This window comes from Mus musculus, chromosome 16 (assembly GCF_000001635.26).
Source record: "Mus musculus strain C57BL/6J chromosome 16, GRCm38.p6 C57BL/6J".
Taxonomy (NCBI): Eukaryota; Metazoa; Chordata; class Mammalia; order Rodentia; family Muridae; genus Mus; species Mus musculus.
This window is the reverse complement of record NC_000082.6, coordinates 59,469,801-59,497,585: the sequence shown is the minus strand read 5'-3', so window position 1 is coordinate 59,497,585 and position 27,785 is coordinate 59,469,801. Positions and strand designations below refer to the sequence as shown.

At 43.0% G+C, this 27,785-nt stretch overlaps 2 protein-coding genes across 6 annotated transcripts in view; one reads left to right on the top strand and one right to left on the bottom strand.

The window, feature by feature from the left end:
- Crybg3 (beta-gamma crystallin domain containing 3) overlaps positions 1 to 5,498 on the top strand; it is a 108,960-nt gene extending 103,462 nt beyond the window's left edge. The window contains exons 20-22 of the mRNA NM_174848.4: positions 1,818 to 1,976; positions 2,760 to 2,919; positions 3,901 to 5,498. Coding sequence (NP_777273.3) covers positions 1,818 to 1,976; positions 2,760 to 2,919; positions 3,901 to 3,989 — 408 coding nt within the window. The 3' untranslated portion in view covers positions 3,990 to 5,498. The remainder of the gene's footprint in view (positions 1 to 1,817; positions 1,977 to 2,759; positions 2,920 to 3,900) is intronic.
- Positions 5,054 to 25,833, bottom strand: Riox2 (ribosomal oxygenase 2). Of its 5 annotated transcripts, none has more exons than XM_006522479.4 (10): positions 24,689 to 25,816; positions 21,617 to 22,076; positions 18,297 to 18,416; positions 17,167 to 17,295; positions 14,478 to 14,581; positions 10,951 to 11,053; positions 9,987 to 10,158; positions 8,153 to 8,241; positions 6,292 to 6,381; positions 5,054 to 5,845 (listed from the first exon to the last, which is right to left on the bottom strand). In XM_006522479.4, the coding sequence occupies exons 2-10, from the start codon at positions 22,046 to 22,048 to the stop codon at positions 5,687 to 5,689; spliced, it is 1,398 nt and encodes a 465-aa protein (XP_006522542.1). In that variant the 5' UTR covers positions 22,049 to 22,076; positions 24,689 to 25,816; the 3' UTR covers positions 5,054 to 5,686. The 5 variants fall into 5 exon arrangements, 2 of the variants coding, with proteins under 2 accessions (XP_006522542.1, NP_080186.3); NM_025910.3 differs by having other exon boundaries at positions 5,125 to 5,845; positions 25,641 to 25,811; XR_003951822.1 differs by lacking the exon at positions 8,153 to 8,241 and having other exon boundaries at positions 5,061 to 5,845; positions 25,641 to 25,833.
- Positions 25,834 to 27,785: the final 1,952 nt, after the last annotated feature.

The window sequence follows — 27,785 nt, the reverse complement described above, 5'->3', positions numbered from 1 at the left end:
TGAAGTGTAGAGAATTAGTAATTGTTATTTCGGGAGATGACACTGAGTTGTGGATACTTATGTACATTATTATTACAGTTATAACTACTGATGCCAGAGTTAAGAGTAAAAGCCTGGGTACTGGCAGCCCAACAAGCTAGTCTCAATCTCATGTCTTCAATACACTAATGGAAGAAGTAGTAAGAGGAGAGACAGATCTATTCAATGTACCACACTCAGAATAAATAACGGATCCCACTGAAACCACCCATCCCACCCACCCAGTCTTGGAGACAACGATATGAGAAGTGTAAGTTTTGAGGGCTAGAGATATGCAGAAAACAGCAGTCCTTGTCAAGGTTTGGTTCCCAGGATTGATGGTGGACAAATCTGATCTGCGTGGTGGTCTGGTAAGTTGTCAGAACTATACAATCTCTTGTTGAGAGGCAGTTCTTCCTCTGGCTGGCAAAGGGGCTTCAGCTTTCCCCTTCTCTCTGCATGGGATTCCTGTGGAAATTTCAATTCTTTCAGGATGTCAATAGCTAAAGGGATGGTCACATGATGATATCTTGTTCTACCAGGATGGTTATAGACATTGAATGTGGAAGTAGTTCATTTTTTTTAAGACACTAAGCAATCTTGTTCCTGGGTTTTTACAGCCAAGTTATTTGCCCTTCTACTTGGTAATTTAAATACTTAAGTGATGTTTCTTTAGACATGCTCAACACAGTAGCAGTTTACCAAAAGGCAACCTACCTTTGTGTTGATGTGTGGTAATTTTCAAACTACAACATTCTTGTTAGTCTTGCCATATCATACCAAACTTTAATTCTCTGGCCAGCACTCGAGTTTCACAGTGAAAAGTACTCCAAGTAGCAGATCACTTTATTACAGTGCTCGACATAGGATGCCAGCTCTATCCAGAGGGGAGAGCAGTATCTTCCATTTTATCTTCAGGACCTGAGGCCTTGGATTCAGTATGCTTCCTGTTAAGTTGGTTCCAGTGCCCTTCTATTACTGTCTTATTAACCACAGGGACAGTGACATAGGGATAACCGTGTGCTCCTGCATGGGTCTCTTGAGTCATCCTGCCAGAGACCCGACTCCCATCTGTGACAGCATTATTTGGAAAACCTGGAGACATGATGTTTTTTCTGAAAGGTTCTGATTTTTCTGACAAAATTACAAGCACACACACACAAAGTAGCTTGATGTGTCTAAGGGCTCAGCAAATATTAGCCCTTATCCTTAGTGGTATCAGATTTCTTCTTCTAAAAATTGTGTGTCACGTATTTTCCAGACAAAAGAGTACAGTCTGACTTTTGAATGCAGAAGAAATTTTTTCATTAGATGAAAGATCAAGGCCTTGCTGCCTGGGATTTCAAGACCTTCCCTAACAACTGTTGGCCATTTAATCACTGCTCCACACAGTGTGCCTGAGTACCATGCTTGCTATTCCTGTGTTGTCACTTTCGAGACCCGAGTTGGGTGGCACCAGGCCCTTCTTCTCCCCATCCCTCTCAGCATATGTGACACATGATGAAAGTCACCAAGCCCCTAATCCCATGCTGCCTGAGCCTTGCCACATTGAGTTCTGGTTCAGATGGGCACTGTTCAGAACATTTAGAAGACAGTGCATAATTTAAACTTTGTGCTCAAGGATTTATCAGCAGAAAAATAATATATACATAACAGCCAAGGGAATTGAGTAAAAAGTATTTATTAAAGTTAGTACCTCCTCACTTTCTTGCTTTGGTTTTTTTCAATCGGGAAGTTTAAGGTCCCCATCCCTCAATGTTTTTTTTTTTTTTTTTTTTTTTTTTTTTCTCTTTGTGCAGCCTGCAGTGTACATCAGAATAAGGAACCGAGCCCAGGATGAATACTTGACAGTCACTGGGAACCCAGCAGATGCACGGACAATGTCTGTCTGCATCTCTCCCTACAGTGGGAAGGACACTCAGATCTGGCACTACTGCCGAGGACTCTTTAAATCCAAGGTAAAAGATCTTGTTTTCTTTCTGATGTCCACACATGTATGCTAACTGTAATACTTCTTAGAAACAGTTCACTGCATAATCATAAAAACAGAGATTCAGTGTTTTAAGACGCAAGATAGCCTAAATGATCCTCTCACTGGGGCCAAATCAGGTAATATGTTTGTGGGAGAAGGGTTCCTTATTTGACATCCAGATAAGATCAGTTCTCTCTCTTGTGATTCCAAACATGTTAAAACCCTTTCCTTTTAGAATATACAGTGGAGCTATCGTAGAAGAAACTGTCATGAACGATGCTTAAAAAAATGAAATATAAGATTTCCCCCTCATCATGCTTGATGCTCTGGGGGAACAGAGCACTAACTCAGAAAAACACTAGTACGTTTTGATTTTATCACCAGTGACCTAATTAGTACCTGCCTACTGTATCTGGTTATCTTTGGTACAGTGTTTTGTCATTTAAAATAGAAAACCAAGCATCATATATTTAAGCTAACAGGGACTTAACATTCCAGAGTTCAGCATATCTTTACTGAAGACCTGGTGCCAGAGGCAGAGCCTTTTCAAAACAAATGTTCATATTTCACTTTTGGTATCTACTCTTCCTCATCAGCTATAAAGGCTTTTTTTTTTTTTGGTTTTTCGAGACAGGGTTTCTCTGTATAGTCCTGGCTGTCCTGTAACTATGGCTTTTTAAGATAAATGGAAATTATATTTTTCAGTTAAGACATAGCTACTGCATTTATATTGGCAATGGATTCATTTTATTCCTTGACTCTTGCATAGGCCAGTCATACATGTCTTGATGTGATTGGAGGCCGGGACACTCCTGGAGCCAAGGTGGCCTTGTGGACTGAACACGGGCAGCTCAGGCAGAAGTGGAGAATGAGCAGGAACGGAACCATCAGCTCTTATCTCAGTGATGAACTCGTCCTGGATGTTAAAGGTGGGCCTTCGATAATAACCAATATGGTATGCCTCCGAGTGTAAGTTCCAAGCCCCCTCCTTCCAAGTAAAGAGCATTCTTTTAGTCTGTGGAGATGGCTCAGTGGTTAAGAGCACTGGCTGCTCTCCCAGAGGAAGAGTTCAATTCCCACGACTCACATGGTAGCTCACAACTATTTGCAACTCCAAGACCAGGGGATTGGTTACCCTCACATCAATGCACACTGAAAAATGTTCACTTGGGGGGAAAAGTTCTTAAAAGAAAGTCATACTGCCAGCAACCAACAAAAAACCCAACAATAAAATCTAAATAGCTTTTCCTTCGTTAGAAGAGTAAAAATTTGCCAGGTGTGGTGGCGCACGCCTTTAATCCAACTACTCAGGAGGCAGAGGCAGGCGGATTTCTGAGTTCGAGGCCAGCCTGGTCTACAGAGTGAGTTCCAGGACAGCCAGGGCTACACAGAGAAACCCTGTCTTGGAAAACAAAAACCAAACAAAGGAATAGTAAAAATTTCACTGGCAACCTTAATTTTCATGAACCGTTGGGATTCTAAATTTGAAGTACCAAAATCTACAAAATAAAGATGTCATCTGTTTCTTTTCCAAATTTCTGTGATCCTTTAAAAGCCCTCAGTTAAAATTGACGGCAGGAGCAGTTAACCTTGCTTTTTAATTTTACAAGGTCAGAGCTGTATGGCTGTGGCTTTAGTTGGGTTAAGCACAAGGCAACTGTTGCTGTAGAAACAAAAGCAGTACCTGGCAGTCAGTCACCTAGAGTTTATCTGGGAGACTGGTTTTGTACGGCCTATTTCTTTGGGCGTTATGCATTTAGTTTTAGTTTTTCAGTTTGACAAGAGGGTCCAATTTGAGGTGAATACTGGCTTTGTGGTTCAAACCCATTTTCCAACTGCTTTCAAATAATATATTAGTCTACTTAAACAGTGTGTTGAACAAATCATTTCTTCTGAAATTTCTATCTTAGGAGGAAACTATTATGACAAGACTCATGTCATTGTGAATCAGCCCCTGGAAGGGGAAGAGACCCAGAAGTGGGACATTGAAATCCTGTGAGAGAATCACAAAGGCACCTCCACCCACTCACGTGCTGTGTGCATGAGAAGGAGGCCGCTGTGTTCACACTACTGCACCGCACCGCACCCAGAAAGAACTTTCTCCCCAGCGGTGACGACTGCTCCATGGGGAAGCTAAAATATCCTCGCCAGTTCCGGAGCACCCTTGTGAAGAAAATGTGTTCTTTCTTCCGATGGGTCCAGTTGCAGTGGCCAATTTCCTGAAACCTGTCTTTTCCTAAGCGCTGACCGTGAACTCTGCCCTTGATGGCGCTAAGCTGTCTGGACAGTGCGGTTACAAGCATTAGTGAGTGTCCTGCTCCACGCCTGTGTGAACCAGGCACAGGAAAACAAACTCCTACAGGCTGTCATGCTCCTGCAGGAAGATGAGTCATTTTTAGCACCACCTGAAGACTTTTATTTAAAACAGCTTTCATATTAAACTGCTGCTGTATTAAACAGACCTTAGTTTCCATATAGAAACTTTATAACTGAAACACCCTTAAGTATTTATATTCTTTAATTATCTGACCCACAAGGAGGGACCTCGGCTTCTTGAGGCAAAAGGCACTAGTACTTAAAGTACTTTCTGTGGCGTGACCAATCTTTACTGTTTTTCTAACTACAGATGTATGAACATCCTTGGAGTGCCCACCCAGCACCCAGTGTTGAGTATTAACCTTACATTTTACCCGACTTAAGGAGGAATAGTAGTGTAAGAGCTGCCCGGCTCCCTGGAGTAAAGCGCTACACGCAAGTTCCCATAAAGCAAACAGGGCTTCTACTTTGTCTGCTCGGTGACAGACAACCAAGTTTTCCTCCCATTTTAAACAATTACAGCTAAGCAAAACCAGGTTTAGAGGCACTACCAGTACACACAGTACCTGCACACGTACAGGTCAACAGCCTTCTCCCTCCTAAGATGGACTTAATTCAGACAGCCACTGCTTTCAGCCCCGATTTTGGCCAGAAAGAAAAAATACTTATTTTTACAGAAATTCTCCAGCAATATTTTTAAAAATACCAACTTGTATGCACTTTAGAATGTAAAATAACAGTGGATACTTAAGACTCAAAGAGCCACCACTACTTTATTTTTTATACACTTGGTCTTTCCATGTATATACCGGCCTCTGTTTTTTTTTTTTCCAATCTCTGGCTCTTCTGTCATCTTCCAAGCAGCGTCTGAGAGCTCTGCACGGGCACAGATGCTGGGTACCTCTTATGGGTGTGGCAGTATTACACGAAACATGTTTATTTTAATGGGGAAAGGGGTCATGTATGCTCAAAGATATGTATATTTTCATTGTAAAGAAAAAAATCCAACTTTATTCCTAAGTTTTAATTGTTAGAAAGTATTTTCGGAGCCAGTGATGCTCTTTAAAGGAGTTATTTCTTCCAAAGAAGCAAGACGAGCCAGGTTACTGACATAATCTTTATGACATGTGTACTGCAGTTGTGCCTTTTCTACAACACTGCATTGAATAAACTTGTCCGAAGTATCGTTTTATCAGAGTCTGGGATGCCTAATAATTTCCTGGTTTTCCTCTCGTGTCCACAAGGACATGAACCAGCTTCTTCTCCTTGCTCCTCTAGGTCACTACACCTCCACCCACAGTACTAACCAGAGCGCCAAGCCCCCTCCCCGCTCACTGAATGTATGTATAGAGAAAATCAACAATTCTCTGCATAAAGGCACTAGAGTACTTGGATTAAAGACTCCGACCAGAGAGACAGTGCCAGGTTCTCCTTTTCTTCATCTGTGTCAAGTTTCAGGTCCTTAACACGAATTGGTGACCCGCACCAGATTTGCTTCAGAGCATCCACATGTGATAAAGGAAAGCGAAGACCGAAAATCTGAAGGAGGAGACATTGTTTAGTACAAAAATAAAGTCACTTCATGGATTTTGCACAAGCTTACACAATTCTCAATGTATGTATTTTTAATATCCGTCAGAAGTAGGAAACTTGTTTCAGAGAAACTACTTCAGCTGTAACTAGATAACTCACAAAAGTCATCAATTCCCCACATAAAAAGCTCAGACTCCAACAACCGACTTTGAGTAGTTAAGTTGCTGCAGAATGTATGGCCTTTATCACACTTTCTATAAGGTCACAGCTATTGTGTTTTAAAGCTGCTATCAATACATCCTTCACAGTATTGACTGATGTAATTGTCCTATCAGTCAAGTAAAATGGCAGGTCCACAATGCTTCTGTAAAGACACATGACCTTTCAGTCAAAAGTAATTGTCCCAGCCACAACCCAAACTCTAGGAAAGACATTTTTCAGCTGGAACACACCTCGGATTCCTCCTCTTCTCCTATCATGTGCATCTGCCTCACATTCTTCAGAGAATGATAGATGTAAACCACCTTTTGTTGAGCTTCATCCTTTAAAGAAAATATTAAATTATCAACAAAAATACTGAGGGCTTCAGTATTAGGAGGGTTAAAAACTATAACGCCAAGGAAAATCTTGTGGGGGAGTGTGAGGGAGAAAGCAGGCTCTGAACTGTCTATGTAGAGCAGGCTGGCCTTGAATTCATAGAAACCTGTCTGGGATGAAGGCACACAGCATCATACCTGGCACCAATGAAAATCTTTAAAGCCTTGGTCCTCAAATGAAATGCAATTCTGTACAAAATACTCTTGGTCCAAAGTTACAATACAACTGTTGTAATAGAGACAAGCTAGCATGTTCAAGATTCTGATCTGTCAGCTCATCTGTAACAGCCTTTTTTTGCTTGAATCATCTGCACTTTGTTCTATCAAAGTCTGACTTTCCTAGAACAAACTAAAAAGTTATAAAGTGAAACTGCTGAGAAATACAAGCTGTGTTATTTACTAAAAATTCCATTTAAATTTCAGTAGTAGATCACTACTCCCAGTGGTCTTCCAAAACATTATTCCTTGTCACCGACTAGCCAACATATGAGGTCTCAGACTCTAGTGATTTTATTTCCATCATCCTTCTCTAGGCTTCACCCTGACTGCTACAGCCTGGCCTTTTGCAGCCCCTCAATGCTTAGGAATTACTACATAAATCCATGAGGCACAGAATAGTTCTCACAGACCATGTTTAGGGCTTAACCAAAAAAAAAAAAAAAAAAAAAAAAAGGGAGAGGATCCATTTCAAACCAGATACAAAACAAAACCAACTTTTTTATGTATGAGTACACTGTCACTGTCTTCAGACACACTAGAGGAGGGCATGTGATTCCATTACGGATGGTTGTGAGCCACCATGTGGTTGCTGGGAATTGAACTCAGGACCTCCTGAAGACCAGTCAATGCTCTTAACCGCTGAGCCATCTCTCCAGCCTGAATTTTATTTTCTTTTTTGTTTGTTTTGTGTTTTGTTTTGGTTTTTTTTTCGAGACAGGGTTTCTCTGTATAGCCCTGGATGTCCTGGAACTCACTTTGTAGACCAGGCTGGCTTCGAACTCAGAAATCCGCCTGTCTCTGCCTCCCAAGTGCTGGGATTAAAGGCGTGTGCCACCACTGCTCAGCGAATTTTATTTTCTGAAACAAACATAAAGCCCCAAATCCTTTTTAATGTATATGGGTGTTTCCCTGCATGTGTGTCTGCATATCACCTACACATCTGGAACCCAGATGACAGGAGAGGACATCAGATATCTTGGAATTTAGAGGCCAGAGAGGACATCAAATGCCCTGGAATTGGAGTTACAGACAGTTGTGAGCTGCCACGTGAGTGCTGAGAACCGAACCTGGGTCCTCTGGAGAGAAGCAAGTGCTCTTTACTACTATTCATCTCTCTAGTCACAGAAATTTATGATTTTACAAGGCTTTCCTACAAGCCAGTTTGGAGAATCAACGCATAAGAAGTGCAAATTACAGGGCATAGATTATTTTCTGTTCTCTATGATTTCTACTATAGAATGTAAGCTAGATCTTTGCAGTATAGACAATGACAGGGACTGGGACAGGGAAACTCAATCAGGGACTCCAGTTCATGAAAAGCAGTATAACCTGCAGTAGATTAGGAAGCAAAGACCAGACACATACACAAGAGGAGGCTTCTCAGGATAAAGGCAGGCCTTGCATCAGGAACTGTCGGACAGGCTTGACCTCACTGGAGTAACCTGAGGTTCATGGAAATAGTGTGAATAGAGGAAATCTCTTCCCCCTGGATACTCACAAATGGATTCTTATCTGGCCCTACTGTGAGGACAATGTGATCTTTGAACTGCAGTCTTATTATGTTGTCCAACCTTGGCAACTGTTTACCTAGAACAGAAAGCCAGCCATCAAAAAGGAAGCCAACATGTTCAAACTTGCTTGTGACCCATCTTTTAGCTCACACTCTCCCACATCTATCATGATGATTAAAAGTGCAGCTTGCACCTCAATGAACCTCATTCTTATAGTGATACAGGCATATTATTTAGGTAAATAATAATGCAAGATAATAGTATCTTAGAGGGCTAAGTGTGCGGCTCAGTGGAGAACTTAACTAGCACTCCCAAGGCCTGCACTCGGACGCCAACACCACACATAGACCACATGAAACGTGTCAGTAGTCCCATTTATGGATGGAAAGAACTGTGTTGCTTCTGAAGGAAAGCAGGGCCTCGACTACATCTGGGCTCTGGAAGGAATGAGCTATGTGACCATGGCACATAACTTAGTCCCTGTAAGTCAAACACCATGTCCTTTAAGACCCACCACAGAACTAAACAGTCTACTCTTTCTAAAGTGGACTTAGGAAAATGAAAAGAACTGCCACGAGAAACAAGCTGGCCTTATAAGGCCATCTGGGTGGGAAAGGATTAAGGAATCATAACCTTATTAACTATAGTAGCTAAACTCGGGAAACCAGTAGATAAACTAGTAAATCCTGGAACTAAGCCAGGATTTACTTAGCAAATTCTATCCTCCTAAAGATTAATATGTTACTGGTACAATACAGTACTCTGAACAGATGTAATCAAAATTAGATTCTAAACTTCCTTCAAAGACTCTATAATAAAAATGTATATGGTATTACCAAAAGTAGGGACTTTCTATATTTTAGTGGGTCTCACCTGGTGATAGGTGAGACTTATCATGGGGAAAAGATTCTTGGAGAGACAAAGGGCTGGCTCTGTTAGCATTAGGTCTCAGGACTCTTGAACACTGTGTAACAGAATGTTACTATCAGTCACCACCAAACATACCTGGGGTCTGAACTCAGGCAAAACCAAAAACAGTGTTCATATTATCAGCGCCCCAACACTCTTCTCCCCTGGTTCCTGAGTGAAGGTGCCATTTATCAGAGGTTAACTTCTGCCTCATACATCCTTCCCGTTCGTCGTGTAGTATCTACAAGAGACCCACCTACTTCCAGACAGCACCGTTCCAGACCAAGCTTTGCTTCCACGAGCCCTCTGGAAACTGAAGTGCTCAGCTTAAGCCCACACCCTGTAAATTCTTTCTATAATGCCCTTTTATGGAGATACTTTACAGTGTGCAGCTTTCCCATTGCAACAAGTCAAAATATCCAACTCTGAGTGTGAGTGTGTCCTTGGTGGCTTGTGCTGGACGCTGACAGTACCTATCACCTGAATTCCATCAGTCGAAGACTACCTGTCACTCGTTACTCACTACAATTTGGGAGCCTCATGCTATCTTTAATCATTCTTTTATTTTCCCTAGTGGTAACACACTTTAACATGCTTGCCTTAGTTCTAACAAGATTATGTCATAGTCAAGTTCTTCAGCATTTCTGGACATGATGAATAAAAGACTACTCAGAGCTACATTCTTCAGCTAAAATGAGTTCTTACTTCCTGTCAGCTGCAGGGCAAGTTCTCACAAATCACTTGGGAGGTTAATGAGGACAGCATGTCTGCGAAACGACACACACTAAGGAGAGATGCTGTCCACCTGAAACCTGAAACGTTTCATGTGCCCCACTGGCTCCAAGTAGAGACCAGCCAGTAGAGCATCAGGTCTCCATAATGCCCAGCCCCGGAGTAAAGAGCAAGCTCCACCTGGGTCCATCGTCTCCGTTCCATTTCCCTCGAAGAAAGGAGGGAGTCTGTGCTTGACGAAGTCCTTCTTCATATCTGATGACAGCAGCTCTTCTCTGCCCTCGAGCTGGTCTGCAAGAGTCCTCAGAAAGCCACTCAACTTCCTTGTTACATCAGCTGGGGTTTCCACATTCTGGAAGCAAAGAAGTGAACCTTGACCAGATTGTTAGAGGCAGCTGCCCAGGTCACCGTTTTCCCTGTAGTATCCTGAGCTTCAACCCAATACTGACATCCACTGACATAAATCATGCCATTCCATGGTGGGGAGGGACCACCTGGACCTTAAGACAAGGAAGCCTATTACATCCTTATAGGCAACATTTATCTTACATTGTCCATCATTTCTAGAAATATAAATAAAAACAAGAGCTAAAACAATTTTCAGAATTTTGCTTGGAAAAGTGGATCCTTGGAGTTAGAGTACTATCCAGGCTCTATCTTTGCAAAGTCAGTCACTCTCCTAAGGTGACAACTGCCTTCCGTAATAAAAGCAACATTTGTTCTACTCAGCCCAGTCTTACTGACTGGAAACGAGCCAAAGAGTATGCCTTTTCGAAATGCAGAAACTATCAGGAAATCCAGTGTGCACACCGAGCCCCAGGTGCCTCTTCTTCAACCAGATGCCTGAGGCGTGCTCAATAGAGATTTGTGGCCATGTTTATTTGTTCAGCTATCTATTTAGCCAATATCCCCAGTTTTACTGTATGAAAATACACAAAACACTTTTGAACAACAGTCAAAGATGGCCCACATGAATGGCCCTACATGAAGCCACCCTCCATTTGCTGTGTAAATCCTTCTGCCCAGCAGGCCAGCACAGCAGGCTAGCTTGCTTCATCTGGGAAGAAGGTCCTGGGCTCCCCTGAGGCAGATTTGCCTCCTTGTGTGTGACTTGCCACCTGCTTCTAACTGCTTCTACTCTCACCAGGAGCATCCGCCGGGGCATTCCACTCCTTAATGCCACATCTTCCTTTGCAATGTCAAATACGAACCCCGAAATGGAATCCAAAAGGCAGTCTCCCCATGAACTACAACATGAAATAAAATGAAAATAACCAACGTTGTTAATGAATCAACAAGATACGTAAATAACCAATTACTACCCAAAACTGCAAACTGGGTTCACATTTCCCATTTCTGAGCAATTCAGAAAATTAAACAGATTCTACCATAAAGAAGGAATTTGGAAGATCAAACTAAACACAGGCCTCTATAGGAGCAGCCTTATAGGAAATTTCAACACTCAGTAATAAGTCCTACTAAAAACATCTTACAGGCTAACAGAAATACATGTAGGATAACAGACAGATCCCTGTACTATATCCATACCTCAACAGCAATGTGACACATTTTACTCAGTAAGGGCAAAGATGATCCTCAGTAAATATACACTAGCATCACTGCTTTAAAACAAAATGATTTTTTTTTTCTTTTTGTTTTTGTTTTTTTTTTTTTTTTTTTTTGAGAGAGTGTTTCTCTGTGCAGCCCTGGCTGTCCTGGAACTCAGAAATCCGCCTGTCTCTGCCTCCGAAGTGCTGGGACTAAAGGTGTGTGCCACCACTGCCTGGCTACAAAACTGATTTCTAAAAATCAGAAATCCGCCTGTCTCTGCCTCCGAAGTGCTGGGACTAAAGGTGTGTGCCACCACTGCCTGGCTACAAAACTGATTTCTAAAAACGATTTTACTGGCTTAGAGAGCAAGTCAGTGTCCAAGAATACTATCTAGAAGAAAAGTACCAGAGCTCAGTCAAGGTCACCTCTTCTGAGGTGGCTCTGTCTCATTCCCTCCTCTGAGGCAGTTAGAAGTGGCTCTTTCCCAACCGTGTACCAGTTTAAGTTAAGAAAAATAAAAACACTCTGTGGGGTTGCTTTCTTTAAACACTTCTTAACTTGTTTAAATTTCTCCCTTGTCACCAGATTTCAAATTGAGGGCTCCATGCAAAATGGAAATAATGGAAATGTCAGTACAGCTTCTGCTTCACAGTCAGGAGAATTGATGCTTTGTTTCCTACCCTAGAAAAATGGCAAAGGATGATGCAGGAGCCTTTTAAGACACTTTCCCCAAAGTATTCACTACTTGGGTGTCACATTAATGTGTGACTTAAAGCCACAGCTTTCTTCACTCTTGCTGATCATGGAGGATGGAAGCAGCTCTCTGGACAAGGGAAATGGCCTTTTGCAGGGTTTTAGGTGAAAGTCATATGGCAATAGATCTCAGAGGAATTAGATGGCAGATAAACAGTGTTCTTCCACGGTTAAGAATATTAATTTTGGGAGATTTGTTCTGACATTAGCAGGCCCTAGCTCTTCCAGAGGTGTTGAGAAGAGGCTGTACATTCCCTTACCACAGTGGGAGCCCAGGTTCAGAGCCCAGGAACACCTCTGAGAGGTCTGGCTCTCAGATTTCATTCTTCCATTCTAGCTCCTGCATTTCCTATCCAAATCAGAGGCCAGACTAGGCACATGAGCCACAGCACCCACCCACAGCCCAGGCCAGCAACCCAGAACCTGGAAAACTCTTCCCTAGCCCCAGCTGACTGAAGAAAGATTGAATGAGACCCAGAGGCCTACCAGATCCAGACCAAGGCAGGTAATTAACAGCAGAAACAGAGGAAATAGGGGCTAAGGTAAGGGGAAATGGATGGAATTGCTGATAGCAGGACACCTACAAGGTATAAAGGAAAAGGAGGGCGTGAAAATAACCAGGGTTGACGAGATGGATCAGTGAGTAATGGCAATTGCCAGGAATGTGTGTTTATGACCCCTGAAACCTACAGGTAAGAGAAAACACACACACACACACACACACACACACACAGAGAGAGAGAGAGAGAGAGTCAGACAGAGTCAGAGACAGAAGGAGGGAGAGGGAGAGGAGGGAGGGAGAAGGGTTTGGAGTGGTGAAAAGAACTTCTTGAGGACCGAGTTTTGGTTGTCAGTACAACCACATGGTAGTCCACAGCTATCTGTAACTCTAGTTCCAAAGACTCCAACACTCTCATGTAGCCTCTGAGAGCACAGGCATACAGGCAATATGTACACACAGCCAAACAATCCACAGAAAACAAAATAAGGAAAATTAAAAGAAAAAAAAAGGAGACAAGATGGCAACAGATATAAAATTTAAAGGAAAACAGGTTTAAGAAGGCAAAATTTTTACCATGGAAGCACCAATGTGACTACCAAGCAGAATTAAGTGTGGACAGTAATGATGGGGCTCCAGAAGATACAGGCAGACATCAGCAGGCCAGCCTATGTGGTTGCTAAGACTCAGTTACTTCGGCCTGCAACTTTTTCAGTTCCTCTGACTCACTCCTACAATTGTCCCTACTCTTTCTGCATGTGTGTGAAAAAAAAAAAAGTATGTGTGTGTGTGTATATATATATATATATATATGTGTGTAAAATATCAGTGAGTGTGATGAAATGCACATGACTGTGTGCATGCTATGCTGAGGCCAGACACTTGATGTCCTCTAACACTCTCTGCTGTCCGTACTTCTTTGAGACAGAGTCCCTGAAGGTAGCCAAGGCCCAGTGACCCTCTTATCCCTGCTGTCCAACAGCACTGGAGCACACACAGCATCCCAAACTCCTGTTCTTTTACATGGATGCTGATATGCCAACCCACATCTTCATGCACAGTAAGCACCTTTACCAGTGGGCCCCCTTTCTGTTGCCCCCTGCTCATCTTGACGCCTCAGATTTTCCGTTCTTTACCTCATCAGAGTGACTAAGTACGTTGGAAACCTAAGACTTTCTGCCTTCCACTGTGTAAAAATGGTACTAACCCAGGCAGGATATAGCTATAATCCCCAGCAAATCTGAACATGGGTGAGTTTCACAGAGCAGTCATGAGGAAGAAGAGATGCCCTTACTAACTCATTTTACCATTTCCTGCTTTTCAGCAGGAGGGACTGGATGTTCCCTGGTCCTGGACTGCCTTCTCCTACCCACCATGACTTTCTGATCCACCATTAATCATTAAGACTCACTGAATGTATTTCCTGTTTTCTCTGAGCCTATTCCTGATAGCCAAGCTGAGATGAGCATATCGCTCTAAGCTCCAACGGTCTCTGAAAACTTACTGTGCTAATAAACCCATAGCTACAGGTTTTCTTTTTGCTTTGCTGTTCCTTGCCTCTCCAAGGGACCCTCTATCTTCTATTTAGGTACTGTGAAGTATCCATGTGTGTGTGTGTCTATGTGTCTGGGGGGGAGGGGGGAAGGGGAGGGGCGAGGCAGGAAGGAGGAGATACCTACGAGGTTTAAAGAATATCCACACAGGCCAATCACACATGGGGACACATCAAAGAAATATGGAGGGAGTCAACACAGAGTAAGAGGTAGTAGATAACTTCCTCAGGTCTATCCTGAATGTGGCTGCTTTGGGCTGTCCCAGAGCTGTCTCAGAGCTGTCCTAAAACACTAGGTTAGGAAGAAAGGCCTTACTTGTTCTGGTAGGTGCTAATAGTCAGGTGAATAGAGTAGGCCAGGCCTGAAGGAGTTTCTGCCTGATGAATGGTCCCTCTGGGAAAGTACAACAAATCTCCAGGCTAAAGGAAAAACAGAAGAGTTAAGTACATAGCACAGTCTCTTGTCTTTCAGAAGATAAACATGCTCTAAGTTCACCATTCTAGAAATCACTACACATCTCAGGGACAGTTTGTGTGCTGGGCTCAGGTGGTGTCTTTATGTTCAGAGTGATACCAGATGCACCTGAAACTATCCTCACTGGACTGAGATCCAAAAGTAACTCCCTGTCTCTGGGTTGGCTAATCCCTCCCTCGGGTTAAGGTAGGGCTTTCAGTCACAGGACCAGTGCGACTTGCTTAGCTGCCTGAGCCTTAGACTCTCATCACTAAAATGGGGCAAGAGCCCCAAAGGCTACTGCATTATTTAGAGGACTAAGGAAATGCTGTTTCCAAGTGTCAGTGCACAGGGTATGGTTTTATTACACGCACTGCCAGTCCTCATCTCATCTCCCCAAGAGGATCTAGCATATCACTCCTAACCCATCCTCCTCAGAGCCTTTTCCAGCAAGGCATGCAGTGTAGAACAGATTAATATATGTGTGTATGTGTGTGTGTGTGTTTGTGTGTGTGTGTGTGTGTGTGTGTGTGTGTGTGTGTGTAGCGTAGTGTATTCTTAAGGCTTGCATGGGTGCTCATTTGCTGAATGACCCCAAAATGGCAGTACTTCAAGCAAATAAACATTTTTGACAATTAAACCCATTGGTTATCATTTTGGGGCTACCCTGAGTGAGGCCTTCACAGATACACTTCATTATCCACAGGAATCTGGATTAACTGCCCCCCAAGTCCTTAGGGGGAAGACAAGGAGGCAGATTCTCCCCAGGAGAAACGAAGCTCTCCCAACACTGAGGCCGACTTAAGGTTTAAGATCTGTGTTATTATTAACAGTCACTGTGCTAACAAAGCACTGACATCTCACCCAAGGAATCTGATCGTAAAGGAGCTATTAACATGATATTAACATGATATTATATAATTATATTATAACATTATATGGTGTATTTCAATCCCCAGACTGCAAAGTAAGTCTCATGATCCCCCAATTTAGATAATTTGTTTGCTCAAGGGCACTGCAGTTAAAGTGACTTCAGCTTAACTGAACCCTAAATCTGTCACACCTCGCAGAAAAGTAAAAGGGTTTCTCTTCTGTACCCTGAAACCCACACTAGACCCACTACATAGGCTAGCACTAGAATAGGGGGAAGTTGATAAGGGCTTTGGAATTCTCATCGAAGCCCCCTATTCCTGCCTCAGCCTGTGGTGCTTTAAAAAAAAAAAATGGCCCACATAGGCTCCTACGTCTGAATATTGGTTTCCAGTTGGTGGCTGTGTTTGCAAGGATCAGAAGGTGCGCTCCTGCTGGAGGTATGTCGCTAGAGGCAGGCTTGAGGTTTCCAAAGCCTTCTGCCAGCCCCAATATACTCTGCCTGTTTGCAGGATGAGTGTGAACTCTCAGCTATTGCTGCCACCACGCCTTCACTCCACCATCATGGACTCTAATTCTCTGAAATCACAAGCCCAATTAAGTGCTTTCTCTTATAAATAACCTTGATTATGGTATTTTATCTCAAGTCCATTTGAAGGGGCCTACCGAGTAATCTTTGGTTTACAGGCCCCACAACAGAGTAGAATTAAGCAGTGCATTAGCAATACACTTTGAATGGGTATAGTTGTCATACATTAAACTAACCACACACTTAGCAAACCAGAATGTCAAGCAATGAGCTATAAAGCAAACATAAAACCATCATTATTTATTCAGGCTTCCTATAATAAAGGCATCCATTCAAAACAAGGGAAGCTGTTTCCTCCTGGCTATTGACAGACAAATCTTAAAATCAATAAAGAGATACAGGCAGAGAATATGAATTAGGCCTGGTGTACCCTCGAGATGCAAGAAATATGAGAAGATAGCCACACAAAATAGTTCCAACATAAGAATCTTTGAAATGGCCAGGCGTGTCGCACATGCCTTTAATCCCAGCACTTGGAAGGCGGAGGCAGGCGGATTTCTGAGTTCAAGGCCAGCCTGGTCTACAAAGTGAGTTCCAGGACAGCCAAGGCTATTCAGAGAAACCCTGTCTCGAAAAACCAAAAAAATAAAAAATAAAAATCTTTGAAAATGGTCTAATTTGATCATTTATATTGCCACTGAAGAAATGTTTGCTTTCTAAGCCAGGGCATGAAGCTTATTTATGAAGCTCTTCCTGTCTCTCCACATCCTTTTCCCAAGAGCATCTCCTGCCTGGCTCTGGTATGTTCCCATCTAAACTAACTGGATCAAGATGCTAAGGAAACAATTTATGGTTAAGCTACTCGGCTCCCTTGAGGAGAAACCTGTGAGCACTTTGCTAGCTCCTTGAGGGTAGGAACTACACTATCAGGAAGAAAACGGGTGGTACTGAAACTTCTACCAAGAGAAGGCAGGCATCACTGTGCTCTGCCTACACGCTGACTACTGACTTAAATATGGAGAAATAGGCCAAGGCCAAACCACCCACAATGATTCTAGAGAAGTTGGTGATTCGTTGAATTACATTTATTTCTGTTGACCTGAGTCATACATGGAGACGTTTTTTAGAAAATGAGTCGAAGACTGCCCATACCTTCAGCAGGAAGTCGTGTGTCGGTGTGCCGATCCGGTCCTCAGATTCCACACTGTACTCGTGTGCCAGGGGCACAGTTGGGGAGTACAGGCGCCAGTGTTTCGTTCCCTCCAGCTGCAGGATAAAAACCTACAGGAGGCCAAAGACCAGAGAGCATCAGAAAGTTCCCTGACACGGGAGCTTCTAGGACAGACACCAGCAATGCATGCCCCTCACAGAGCTAAGCCGCCACTCCTAGTCATTTTGAAGCAGGCAATCAGGAAGCCTGGTGTTGGACATCAATTCCTGTCCCTTTCTCAGACTCTTTTATCTTCCACTAGTCCCTACATCTTCCATCACCTAGGCATTTGAAAGTCATAATCTCTGATAGAAAAATCGATACAAGTAAATGCCCCAAAGCTTAAGTATTACAATAAACACTACAGTTTTGGTTTTTGTTTTTTTAAGTTTTCATTTGGCTAAAAGTATCTTAATATTCTATTAAGACTATTTAAGAACACTTGTGGACAATGTAAGTATCTCAAATAGTTCTCAGAGGAATGAAAGGGGACTTCTGTTATACCTGTGTTCACACCTTGTATGAGTATAAAAATGAAACTACAAAATATTCAGCCAATGACTTATAACTTGTTGGAAGCCACATAAGAATGAAATCAACCCTTGTAAATATGCCAGGAATTAAGTGGAAACAGGACCTCCATTCATGCTACACCAAGACTTTGTGAAAGCGGGAAGAATATACATATTGTTGGTAGCCACTGAAAATGGACAGTGAAAGAAATGTAAGATTTGTGATCTCACCTCACTTTATTGTTTTTAAGAAAGTCGATTATTCTTTTTTAAGTGTTAAAAAAACAAAACCAAAACCAAAAACAAACAAACAAAAAAACCCTATTTCTGAAGACTGTGTGAGTCTTTCATCAGCAATACTCATGCTTTGAGAAGGAGCAGGAAGCCAGTCTGCAGGCATCCCAACATGGAGACGCGGTCAGGATCTTCAGGAAGGACCAGAAGAACAGCCATGACCTGGTTTAAGAGTGCCCGAGAGTGATGAAGACAGCCCAGACAACTGAACAAGTCTGGCCTCAGCAGCCTGTTTTTTCCAGCCTGTACAACGAAGTTCCTCTTACCTCAACATCATCATAATGTGGAGGGAGGCCCTGAGATCCTGCAGGAGTCATGTACACATTCGAGCCTACTAAGGACCCAAAGTAACATTCCAGCTTTTCCTGGATCCGCCACAGCTCATCCTTTGACAAAGAAAAAAGTGAATAGCAAATAAGAAAGTAAATTCAATTAGGACGTCTCTGCTGTACAATCATCATGGGGCAGACAGTTAAGCAGTACGAGTCTCAGGAATCTCTGCAGTGTGCACACTCTAGGTATCTAACAGATGTGAGCAGGTACATGAAAAACTAGAAGAAACAAGTCAATTTATACCTTTAAAGTTTGCCGTCACTTTGGGGTATAGGATGGACTGCAGAAATTCAAGACTAATTTAGAAGCTATGATTAAGCAGCACAAACAAGGGATGGACAGAGTGGCAGGGATAAGAGAAAAGGTGGAGACACACTGTGGAATTGGAGAGGACTCTGCAATAGAGGAGGAGAAGAGACACAAGCTGCTTCTTGACTTGATCCATGATCTGCGACTTTTATTTACTGAGCTGGGAAAAGCCTATGGAAAAGGAAGTTTTCCGGGGCTGGCCAGTGCTCAGCCAGTGAAGTACCTGCCACACAGATACAAAGAGCGGAGCTTGAATCCCCAGCACCCACTCTGCGTGCCTCTAACTCCAGCTCCAGGAGGCAGAGACAGTCTAGCCTAAGGGGGGAGCTACAGCTTCAGTGACAGGTCCTGCCATCAAAATCAGAGCGATGGAAAGAGATGGAGAGAAATAGTCTCTGGCCTTTACATGTCCCCCACTACCACCACCACCACACACACCGGTATGCACCTACATGCTCTACCTATATCCACAGGCACACACATTTTTCAGGAGGACAAAAAGTGTTCAAGCTGGAAATGTTAATCTTGGGATGCTATGACTTCCTAGGGCGGTTTTCTGAAGTCAGTTTGAGGCTCTAAAGAAAGTAAGGGCAGGAATTTACATATGGGATCTCCTGACAAATAAGTACTTAAAGCTAGAGGAGCAGAAATGACAACCTGGGAAGGGCACGGAGGACTGAGAACAAGCTGAGTGAGACTCCCTCGAGTGACTGACTCATCAGCTACAAGGCTGAGAGAGATCAGTTACCAGAGTCAGGTAGGAGGAAGTCACAAGTGGGCCTTGGAGATAACAGCATATTCTACCTTCTAGTCCTTACCTTGATAACTGAACACCCTCATTAGCAATCCTGTCTCATAGGGCGGGAAAGATCATTAACACCAGTCTATAAGTGAGGAAACTGAAGAGGAAAATAGCACAACCATTAACTGAGCCAAGATTCCAATCTGGAGAGACCAGCTCCAGAACCCATCCCCTCAAAACAAGTCACCTACTGTGGTGGTATGAATGGAATGGCCTCCATAAACTCATACTGGAGTGGCACTATTAGGAGGCGTGGCCTTGTTGGAGTAAGTATGTTCCTTGAGGGTGGGCTACAAGGTCTCAGATGCTCAACCCAGGCCTAGTGTCACTCTCTCTTCTGCTGCCTGCAGATACAGATACAGAACTTTCCAACTACGTCTCTAGCACCATGTCTGCCTGCACACTGCCATGCTTCTCACCATGACCATCACAGATTAAACCCCTAAACTGTAAGCCAGGCTCAATGAAATGTCTTCCTTTATAAGAGTTCCCGTGGTAATGGTGTCTCTCCACAGCAATAGAAGCTACCTACTCTAAACAGATTAAAGAGACTAAAGCTTTAATACAAATAAACACACAGTGACTGACATACAGGCGGTATAGTACAAACATTAGGTTTGCTGAGAACACCGATGAACAAGGCTTGAGAGTCAGTTCTACCACTGGACTGTAAGGAATCTAGTATTGAGAATAGCAAGTGGGGAAAAATGGGTCAACACGGAAAAAGCTTTGAGACACATCTTCATGAATGAAGACCACCGGGTTTCCCTATTTATAGATCTCAGAGGTCCTTCTTAGCAGAGGAAACATAATTTAATAGCCTCCGAGTAGCTCGAAGAGTTAGCAGAGCTCCCCAAGAGCCTAATTTATTTTGGAGAAAAGCCACAGGATGCCGGGCAGTGGTGGCACACGCCTTTAATCCCAGAGGAAGAGGCAGGTGGATTTGAGTTCGAGGCCAGCCTGGTCTACAGAGATCAGTTCCAGGACAGCCAGGGCTACACAGAGAAACCCTGTCTTGAAAACCCAAAAAAACAAAAAACCAAACCAAAACAAAAAGCCAAAGGCTACAGGGCCTGGCTCTCTATTCTTAATATCTGGCACCACTGGGAAGCCAGGCCTTGGCTCTTGTTCTCTGGTGTCCCAAGAAATCATTTAGGAATGTATAGGTAACTTTATGGCTCCCAATATTGCTAAGAGGATAAAAAAAAAAAAAGGCACTGGCATGTAACTGACAAAGATGTCTATTTTCTTCTTAAGGATTACCCAAAATGGTACAGTTCTGTAGCTTTCTCATTTATCTTGGCTCTCCGGTCTTTGCATCTTCAAACTGTGACCTATTAACAAACCATATGGAGTCCAAACATGTTGGATGAAGTTCAGTGACTGTGCTGGCTTTACTGAGAAGAGGACGCTATCTTCATGGATGATGGCCACCCAGGAGCCATTCCAGGACCTAACCCCTCAATGTCATAAGTTCTGTTATTAATATGTTAACATGTCTCTTTTGATATCTGATGAATCACCCAGTCACAGCCCTGAAGCTACCTACCACTTGGAGAGACGTAGGCAGGAAGGGAAGATAACCGGAAGTATCACTTGGGTGTTACCATGTGCCTTCAAGTACAGCAACAGGACAGCACAGAGATCCTTACCATATGCAAAACTAAGTCAGTCCACTAAAGGTACAAAGGTTAGAAACTTGAGTCTGGCTTTTATAGCTCTGATACTTACAAATCTGGCTATGATTGCTACAGATTCTAAACATCTAAACAGGTACTGGGGAGATAGCCTAGTGGGTAAGAAGAATACCTGCTGGGCAAGCAGAAGGACCTGAGGTTATGTCCTTAGTACCCACATAAAAGCTGATGTGGCAAAATATGTCTGTGATGTTAGTCCTGGGAGACAGGTGTGTGGAACAGTTGGATCCCTAGAGCTCACTGACTACCCTAGCTAAATAAATGGTTAGTTCCAGGTTCAGTGGGAGACCCTAATTACAAAATACAAGATTGAAAGTGAAATGAACGATATGTGTTCTCATCACAATGATCTCCATCATCAAACCAGACATTCAATCTGAAACTGACGTGTGCCCAAACACTGCTTTCATATGTCTGAGAATTCTGCCCTGGGGAAATCCACTACCTTATATCTCTGAGGTTGGTGAAACTGAATTGTTGCCCTCTTCTGATCAAAATCTTTTCTCAGCTGAAGAAAATGTGCTCTGCCGTCCTTATTTAAAACCTTCTTCTTCCCACTGATGCTCCGGCAGACATTCACGTCTCTTCCATAGTACACTCCTTTCTTGCAGAGTCTCTTCAGATCTGAGAGGCTGAACAGAGACTGGTAATATTTGGCCAGTACAGGGTCATCCCTCTGGATGAGAAGGGGCTTTTGTTCCCAGAATTCCTTGAAAAAAGTCTCTACTTTGATGGGTGAGATTAAACTTTCGAAGAAACTACTGGGGCTGTCAAAGTTTAATACAGAAAGCGTTTCAGGCAGCTCCTCCTTCACCCGCTTGCAAGGAACAGACGCTTCTTCGTTCTCATCCCCTGTGGGCTGCACTTTCTTTGGCATTGTTCACGAGTAGGGAGGAAATGCAAACCTAGGAGAAGAATAAGACACTGTCGGGTTTGCAGGAATGCACACGCCCCAAGCATGACTGAGACCATTACGCCTCTTCGAAAACTCCACATCAGTCAGGACTGCATCCTCCAGGATGTGACACCCTTAAGCCAGTGTTATGTATGCCAAGATGATTCAACCTTAAATACTGAGTGCAGTCTGTGCGTTCATCTAAAGGACTACACAACTATCTTATTGCTACAAGCACTAAGTTCTGAAAATCAGTCTTAATTTGGAGACTTGATGATCCCAAACTAAACCATTTCTCTCAGCAATTCTTATTCAAAGGGGAAGCCTATGGCCACTGAAATGGCAAAGGCAAAACTCCTGAATTTGGCTGCAATCAGCACCAGTACCTGAATCCAAAGGGATGTACCCTCTGTGGTACAACCATCTGATGGAGAATCAGGAACAGGTAGCTGTCTGCTGCCCTGTGCTGCTCACCACAGCACAGAAAACCTTCCCAGGCAGAAGCCAATGTGCCCTGGGCCAGTGGCGTCACCTGGTGGCTGGAATGAGATGACAAACAAAGCTTGAGAACTGTCACCATCAGGGAACTCCCCCTCTGCCCATTGAAAAAAAGTAATTAAAGGCTTTAAAAAGGAAAGTTAAAATGGGCTATATGGAAGATCTTCAAAAAGATCTAACTTTTTAACTGGAACAAGGGATCAATCACCAACATCATTAGCCTCTAACACAGCACTTCTCCAATTTAACATGCATAGAAGACACGGGGGCATCAAGTGGACCAGATACCCATAGTAACAACACTGCTGGTCTGAGGCACACATCTGGGTAGCAAGAGGACCAACATTCCCAAACACCCACAAACTATAAACCCTGACACTTATATAGGTTTCCCTCATGTAGGTTCAAGAACTGTAATTCAAAATATACAAATATTCACAACAGAGTTTTTTAATTTCTGGCATATTGGTGCTCAGAAGTCAGATTTTATACATTTGGATTAGGGATGTTCAAACTGTATAACTTCTCTTTTTTCTTTCTTATTCTGAGAAGAGGTTCTGTTCTTCTGATTCCTAACAAACACCCTGTTGCCAAAGAAGGCTGAGAATCACAGTGCTTATAAAATATCACATTTTTGTCAAGGTCAATAACTTAAAATGCTATGACTTTCTTCTGGGTTGAGTTACCAAGATTGCAAGAAAGCTGTCTTTCCTTTTCATCAAATGTGGAGCATTCTGGCCGCACTGTGAACTGAACCCGGATGCAAACTCATCAAATTAACAAGTGGGAACTGAACAAATAATTCGTTGCTTTTTAAGGGCTGTTTTAAATATTAGTTGTTGTAGATCATTCTAGGACTTCCCAGAGCAGAATACTTCTTTTGTTCAGCTTACTTTCTTTATAGAACTCAGGTCCACCAGCCCAGAGGTGGTCCCACACATCAAACACTAAGCAAATGTCTTAGAGTAACTGGATCTTATGGGGGCATTTTCTCAATTGAGGCTCCCCGCTCTCAGGTAACTCTAGCTTGTGTCAACTTGACATAAGACTAGCTAGCCAGAACAGGTACCTTCCAAAGTAAGGCACACATTTCTTACCCTCTTATATTTAAGGTACACATCTCATACCCTCACGATTGCTCAGTTTGATGAGAGGAAAACACAAGTGAAAGGCTTGTTTCCTTAAGAATAACCTGAGAGTGAAATCGTACATTCACCAGAAGGTGTGGCTAAAGTGCCCCAAATACTTAAGCGAGAATAAAACCACTTAAGGATTTTCCCCACCTACAATCACCAACAAGTCAACCCCAAGACTACAGAACTTACCTTGCCTACGATTACACCACCTATTCTTCCCCTAGGTTAACAGAATTTATCTGAGCCTCAGTTAATTGGAAACTAACTCAGATACATTCTGTTTTCCTTACACCACTCATTTTTTTATAGCCTTTGGAGGGTGGAGCAGAGTAGACACACCAGGCCTATCTCCAAATATACCAAACGGCACCACCATTTCACATGCCCAGGACACCCAAGACATTCCTTGTATTTCAAGAAACACAGGAAATTAAACAAGAGACTGCTTTATCCATAATGGTGCAGCACCTGCCTGTAAGCCCCACGGGGCTCCCAGATAGAAACAAGAATATTTCTTTCTATAGACCTGGGGTTGCGGTAAGTTGATTTAAAAGCACTTAAACAATTCTAAAAGAGACTCAGTTTATAAACTGGTAATTGCTGTATCGCTGATAAGTTCAACCCGAAAATAAATGTTGGCACTCTTACTATAGTTGACAAACTTAAGAATCTACATTTTAGGGCGACCTAATTTTCCCATGGTAAAACTTAATGACAAGAAGCCACAGAGTGTCTTAAGAGATAGCTACCTCTACCTTGCACAAACCTAGCCAAGTATGGCACAAGACAGTTAAGTCAGAATTTTTCTTCACTTTTTCTTCTTAGCAAATTCTCAAAAGCCTTACTCACTAGCTCCCCAAACAAACAAACCCCCCCCCCCCAAAAAAAACCCCATGACCACCACCACTTGGGAAAGACAGGAGGAGGAGGAGGTTTGCACAATTAGGACTATTATTCTGTACAAGTAACCATAGATATCAATACTCACTAGCAGCCCTGGCAGGGACGTCTCTCTCCATGGTAGCAGTATTTTACCAGCAAAGCGTGGTACACGCTAATGTCTAGATGCACACATCAAACCTAGTGGAGTACCACTTCTGATGCTGGAGGCAGAAATCTACATTCACAGAAGTCCTTAATGAACGAATTGTAGGCCCACTAACCTAGAGAAGACTAGATTGAACTTAGCTCAATTAATCACACCTGACAGTAGTTATACACCATGGGCCTGAGAGATGACTCAGGCGGTAAAGACACCTGCTGTCCACTTAGTTTAATTTCTGAGACCCACATACTGGAAGGAAAGGATTCCCTCAAAGTGTCCACCAACCTCCACCGGTACATCATAGCCTGTGTACATCCACACATAAAATAAATAAAGTGGTGAAATACTTTTTAATTATATATTGCTTGTAAGAAAATCACCAGGCTAACTGAAAGCAATTGTCTTCAGCACCCAGAAAAGTTTTCATTAATTCAGAGATGTCTCACTGAATGGCAGTTATGTTTTTTTGCAGCTTTATATAAACAGAATACGAATTATGTGTATTCGGGGGGTCCATGAGGTCACGAAAGATGCAGCCCAAAAGTTCAGAGGCATCCAGGTATTAAAAAGGAGCTGGTGAAACCCAACTCCCGGCGCCGGAAGTTCAGATCATGACCGCTGGTAGACTTCCTGAAACCTGTTTAGTCACTTGTTGGACATCCTGGAGGCAGGCAGGCAGACAGGCAGTCTTCCTCACGTGGAGATAAAAAGGCAACCTACGCTCCAAGTCCCGAGCTGGGCGACAGTCCCCGCGCCCCTCCTCAGTCCGCGACCGTGGTCCCTGCCCCTCCCCGTCTGCGCGCGCAGCCTGGCTCTAGCTCGCCGGCGTGTGCCGCCCGCCACCAGTCCGGCGGTGCACGTGGCCAGGTCCCCAGCCCTCAGCCACCCGGCTCACCAGTTAGGCCCCAGCCCTCCAGAGCTGCACTTCTCAGCCTGACCCGCGTCCCACGCGCTGCACCGGCACGGCCTGTTGCGTGTCTTCCGCAAGTTGACCCAGCTAAGGCATGGAAGGGCGCGACGGCGTGGTCACGTCCAGGGCGGGCTCCCGAGACGCGGCCCCGCCCACGAGACGCGACCCCGCCCACGAGACGCGGCCCCGCCCCGGACTTCTGGCTCCGCCCCCGGACCACATCCCTGCTCCTGCCTACAGCTACAGGCCTTCCCCTGCTCTGGCCTATGAACCTAAAGGTCACAGAACGTGAATGTGCTTTTTATAGTTGCTACCTTCAAATCTGAAGTTAGAGGGAAATCTATAAATTTGGACAGTTCCCTTTATTAACACACACATACAAGAACATGCTTCTTGAGAGAGTGCTTGTACTCCATCGGTCCACAAAAGATCCAAAACCGTCATTGTATATGGCTTTAATATGTATACGATTGTTATTAACTTAACAATTTTTGTTTGTTTGTTTGTTTTTTGAGACAGGGTTTCTCTGTGTAGCCCTGGCTGTCCTGGAACTCACTTTGTAGATCAGGTTGGCCTCGAACTCAGAAATCCGCCTGCCTCTGCCTCCCGAGTGCTGGGATTAAAGGCGTGTGCCACCACGCCCGGGTAACTTAACAATTTTAGTACCAACCATTTTGTTTAGACTTCATATATTTTCATTCCAATCCTTTTAAGTTTTTCTTTATTTTAATGTCTCAAAACTCACACCCAGTGACATACTTCCTCCAGCAAGGCCACACCTATTCCAAAAAGGTCTCATTTCCCAATCCTTCTCACATTGTGCCACTCCCTAATGTCTACACATTCAGATATATCAGCCTATGGGAGCCACTACTCCTTTTTAAACCATCACAATGCCTGAAAATAAGTCTTAGTGCCAAAGTGTTTTGCATACATGCATGTTTTTACACAGTTGGTTATTTATTAGGTAATGGATTAGCAACTGAGTATCCTCAAAGCATTGGGGTCTACAGAGGGGCAAAAGAGGAACAGTCATGAAATCATATATGACAGTAATTAATAATAAAAAAATCTTTGTTTTTTTCTACATCCACATAGAGGTCAAATTATTTTATATGAAGCATAGCACAGTAATATAATGTATATTAACCAAGTAAAACTTATGAAGAATTTCATCAGCACAAGTGGCTACAATCAAAGGAGCTAATGATAATATCATGAGAGAATCAAATAAAAAATACTTCAGAAAAAGTAGGGTAATATTTTGAGTTGATGTGTTGTATAACTTGATGGCCCTTGCGCAATTAATTACTTCGTTGTGAGTTACACTATACACCATCCTTCATATAAATGAACAAGAACAATTAGATTACTTCAATCTCAGCCGAAACGTGACCTAGAATAACATAGAAAGACAGATAAATGATAGATGGTAGAGATAAAAATTCTATCTTCAAAATGAAATATAGATAAATTCTATATTTAGAAATATAGAGAAATTCTTCTCAAAATACAGACCACATCAGACTTTAAGATCATTTTGTAGACCAGCCATATTTACAGTTTCTACAAGTCATTCCTTTGTCTTGTATTTCCTCCTACTTTTCATTTACATTATCCTTCTAAATCACATTCAATGATTGGAACTCATTGTCACAAAATAGTCTCTCCCCCAACCCTGATCCCCTAGTTCCACATTTATTTAAAAACTATGTAGCAGGTCCTGAGGCCCCTTTCTCATTGATCCAAGATTTAATATACATATGGCCCCAGCTGCAGGCACAACCTAGTTAACAAAACATCTTTTAAGTTATTTCAGGAAAGTGTGATTGCCCTAAAACTTTATCTGATGTGTGGGTTTGTGGTTATAGCACCTCTTTGAAGTGTACAATGCTCAGACATGCCTGCATTAGTGTTCTCTGAAGCGGTGGGTGGGGGTGGGGGTGCTTCCCTCTCTTTATTGCCTGTTGACTTAGCTAGTTTTGGAAATGATGGAGTCTTTACATGACTTTTAAAGGTCATAGGCTTGTATATAAAACTTTAGAAAGTCTTGACTTTGGAAGCATCTCTTCTACACTGGGCTCCATCACAGACCAGTGACATCATAGTACAGCAGGAGATTGTAGCAGC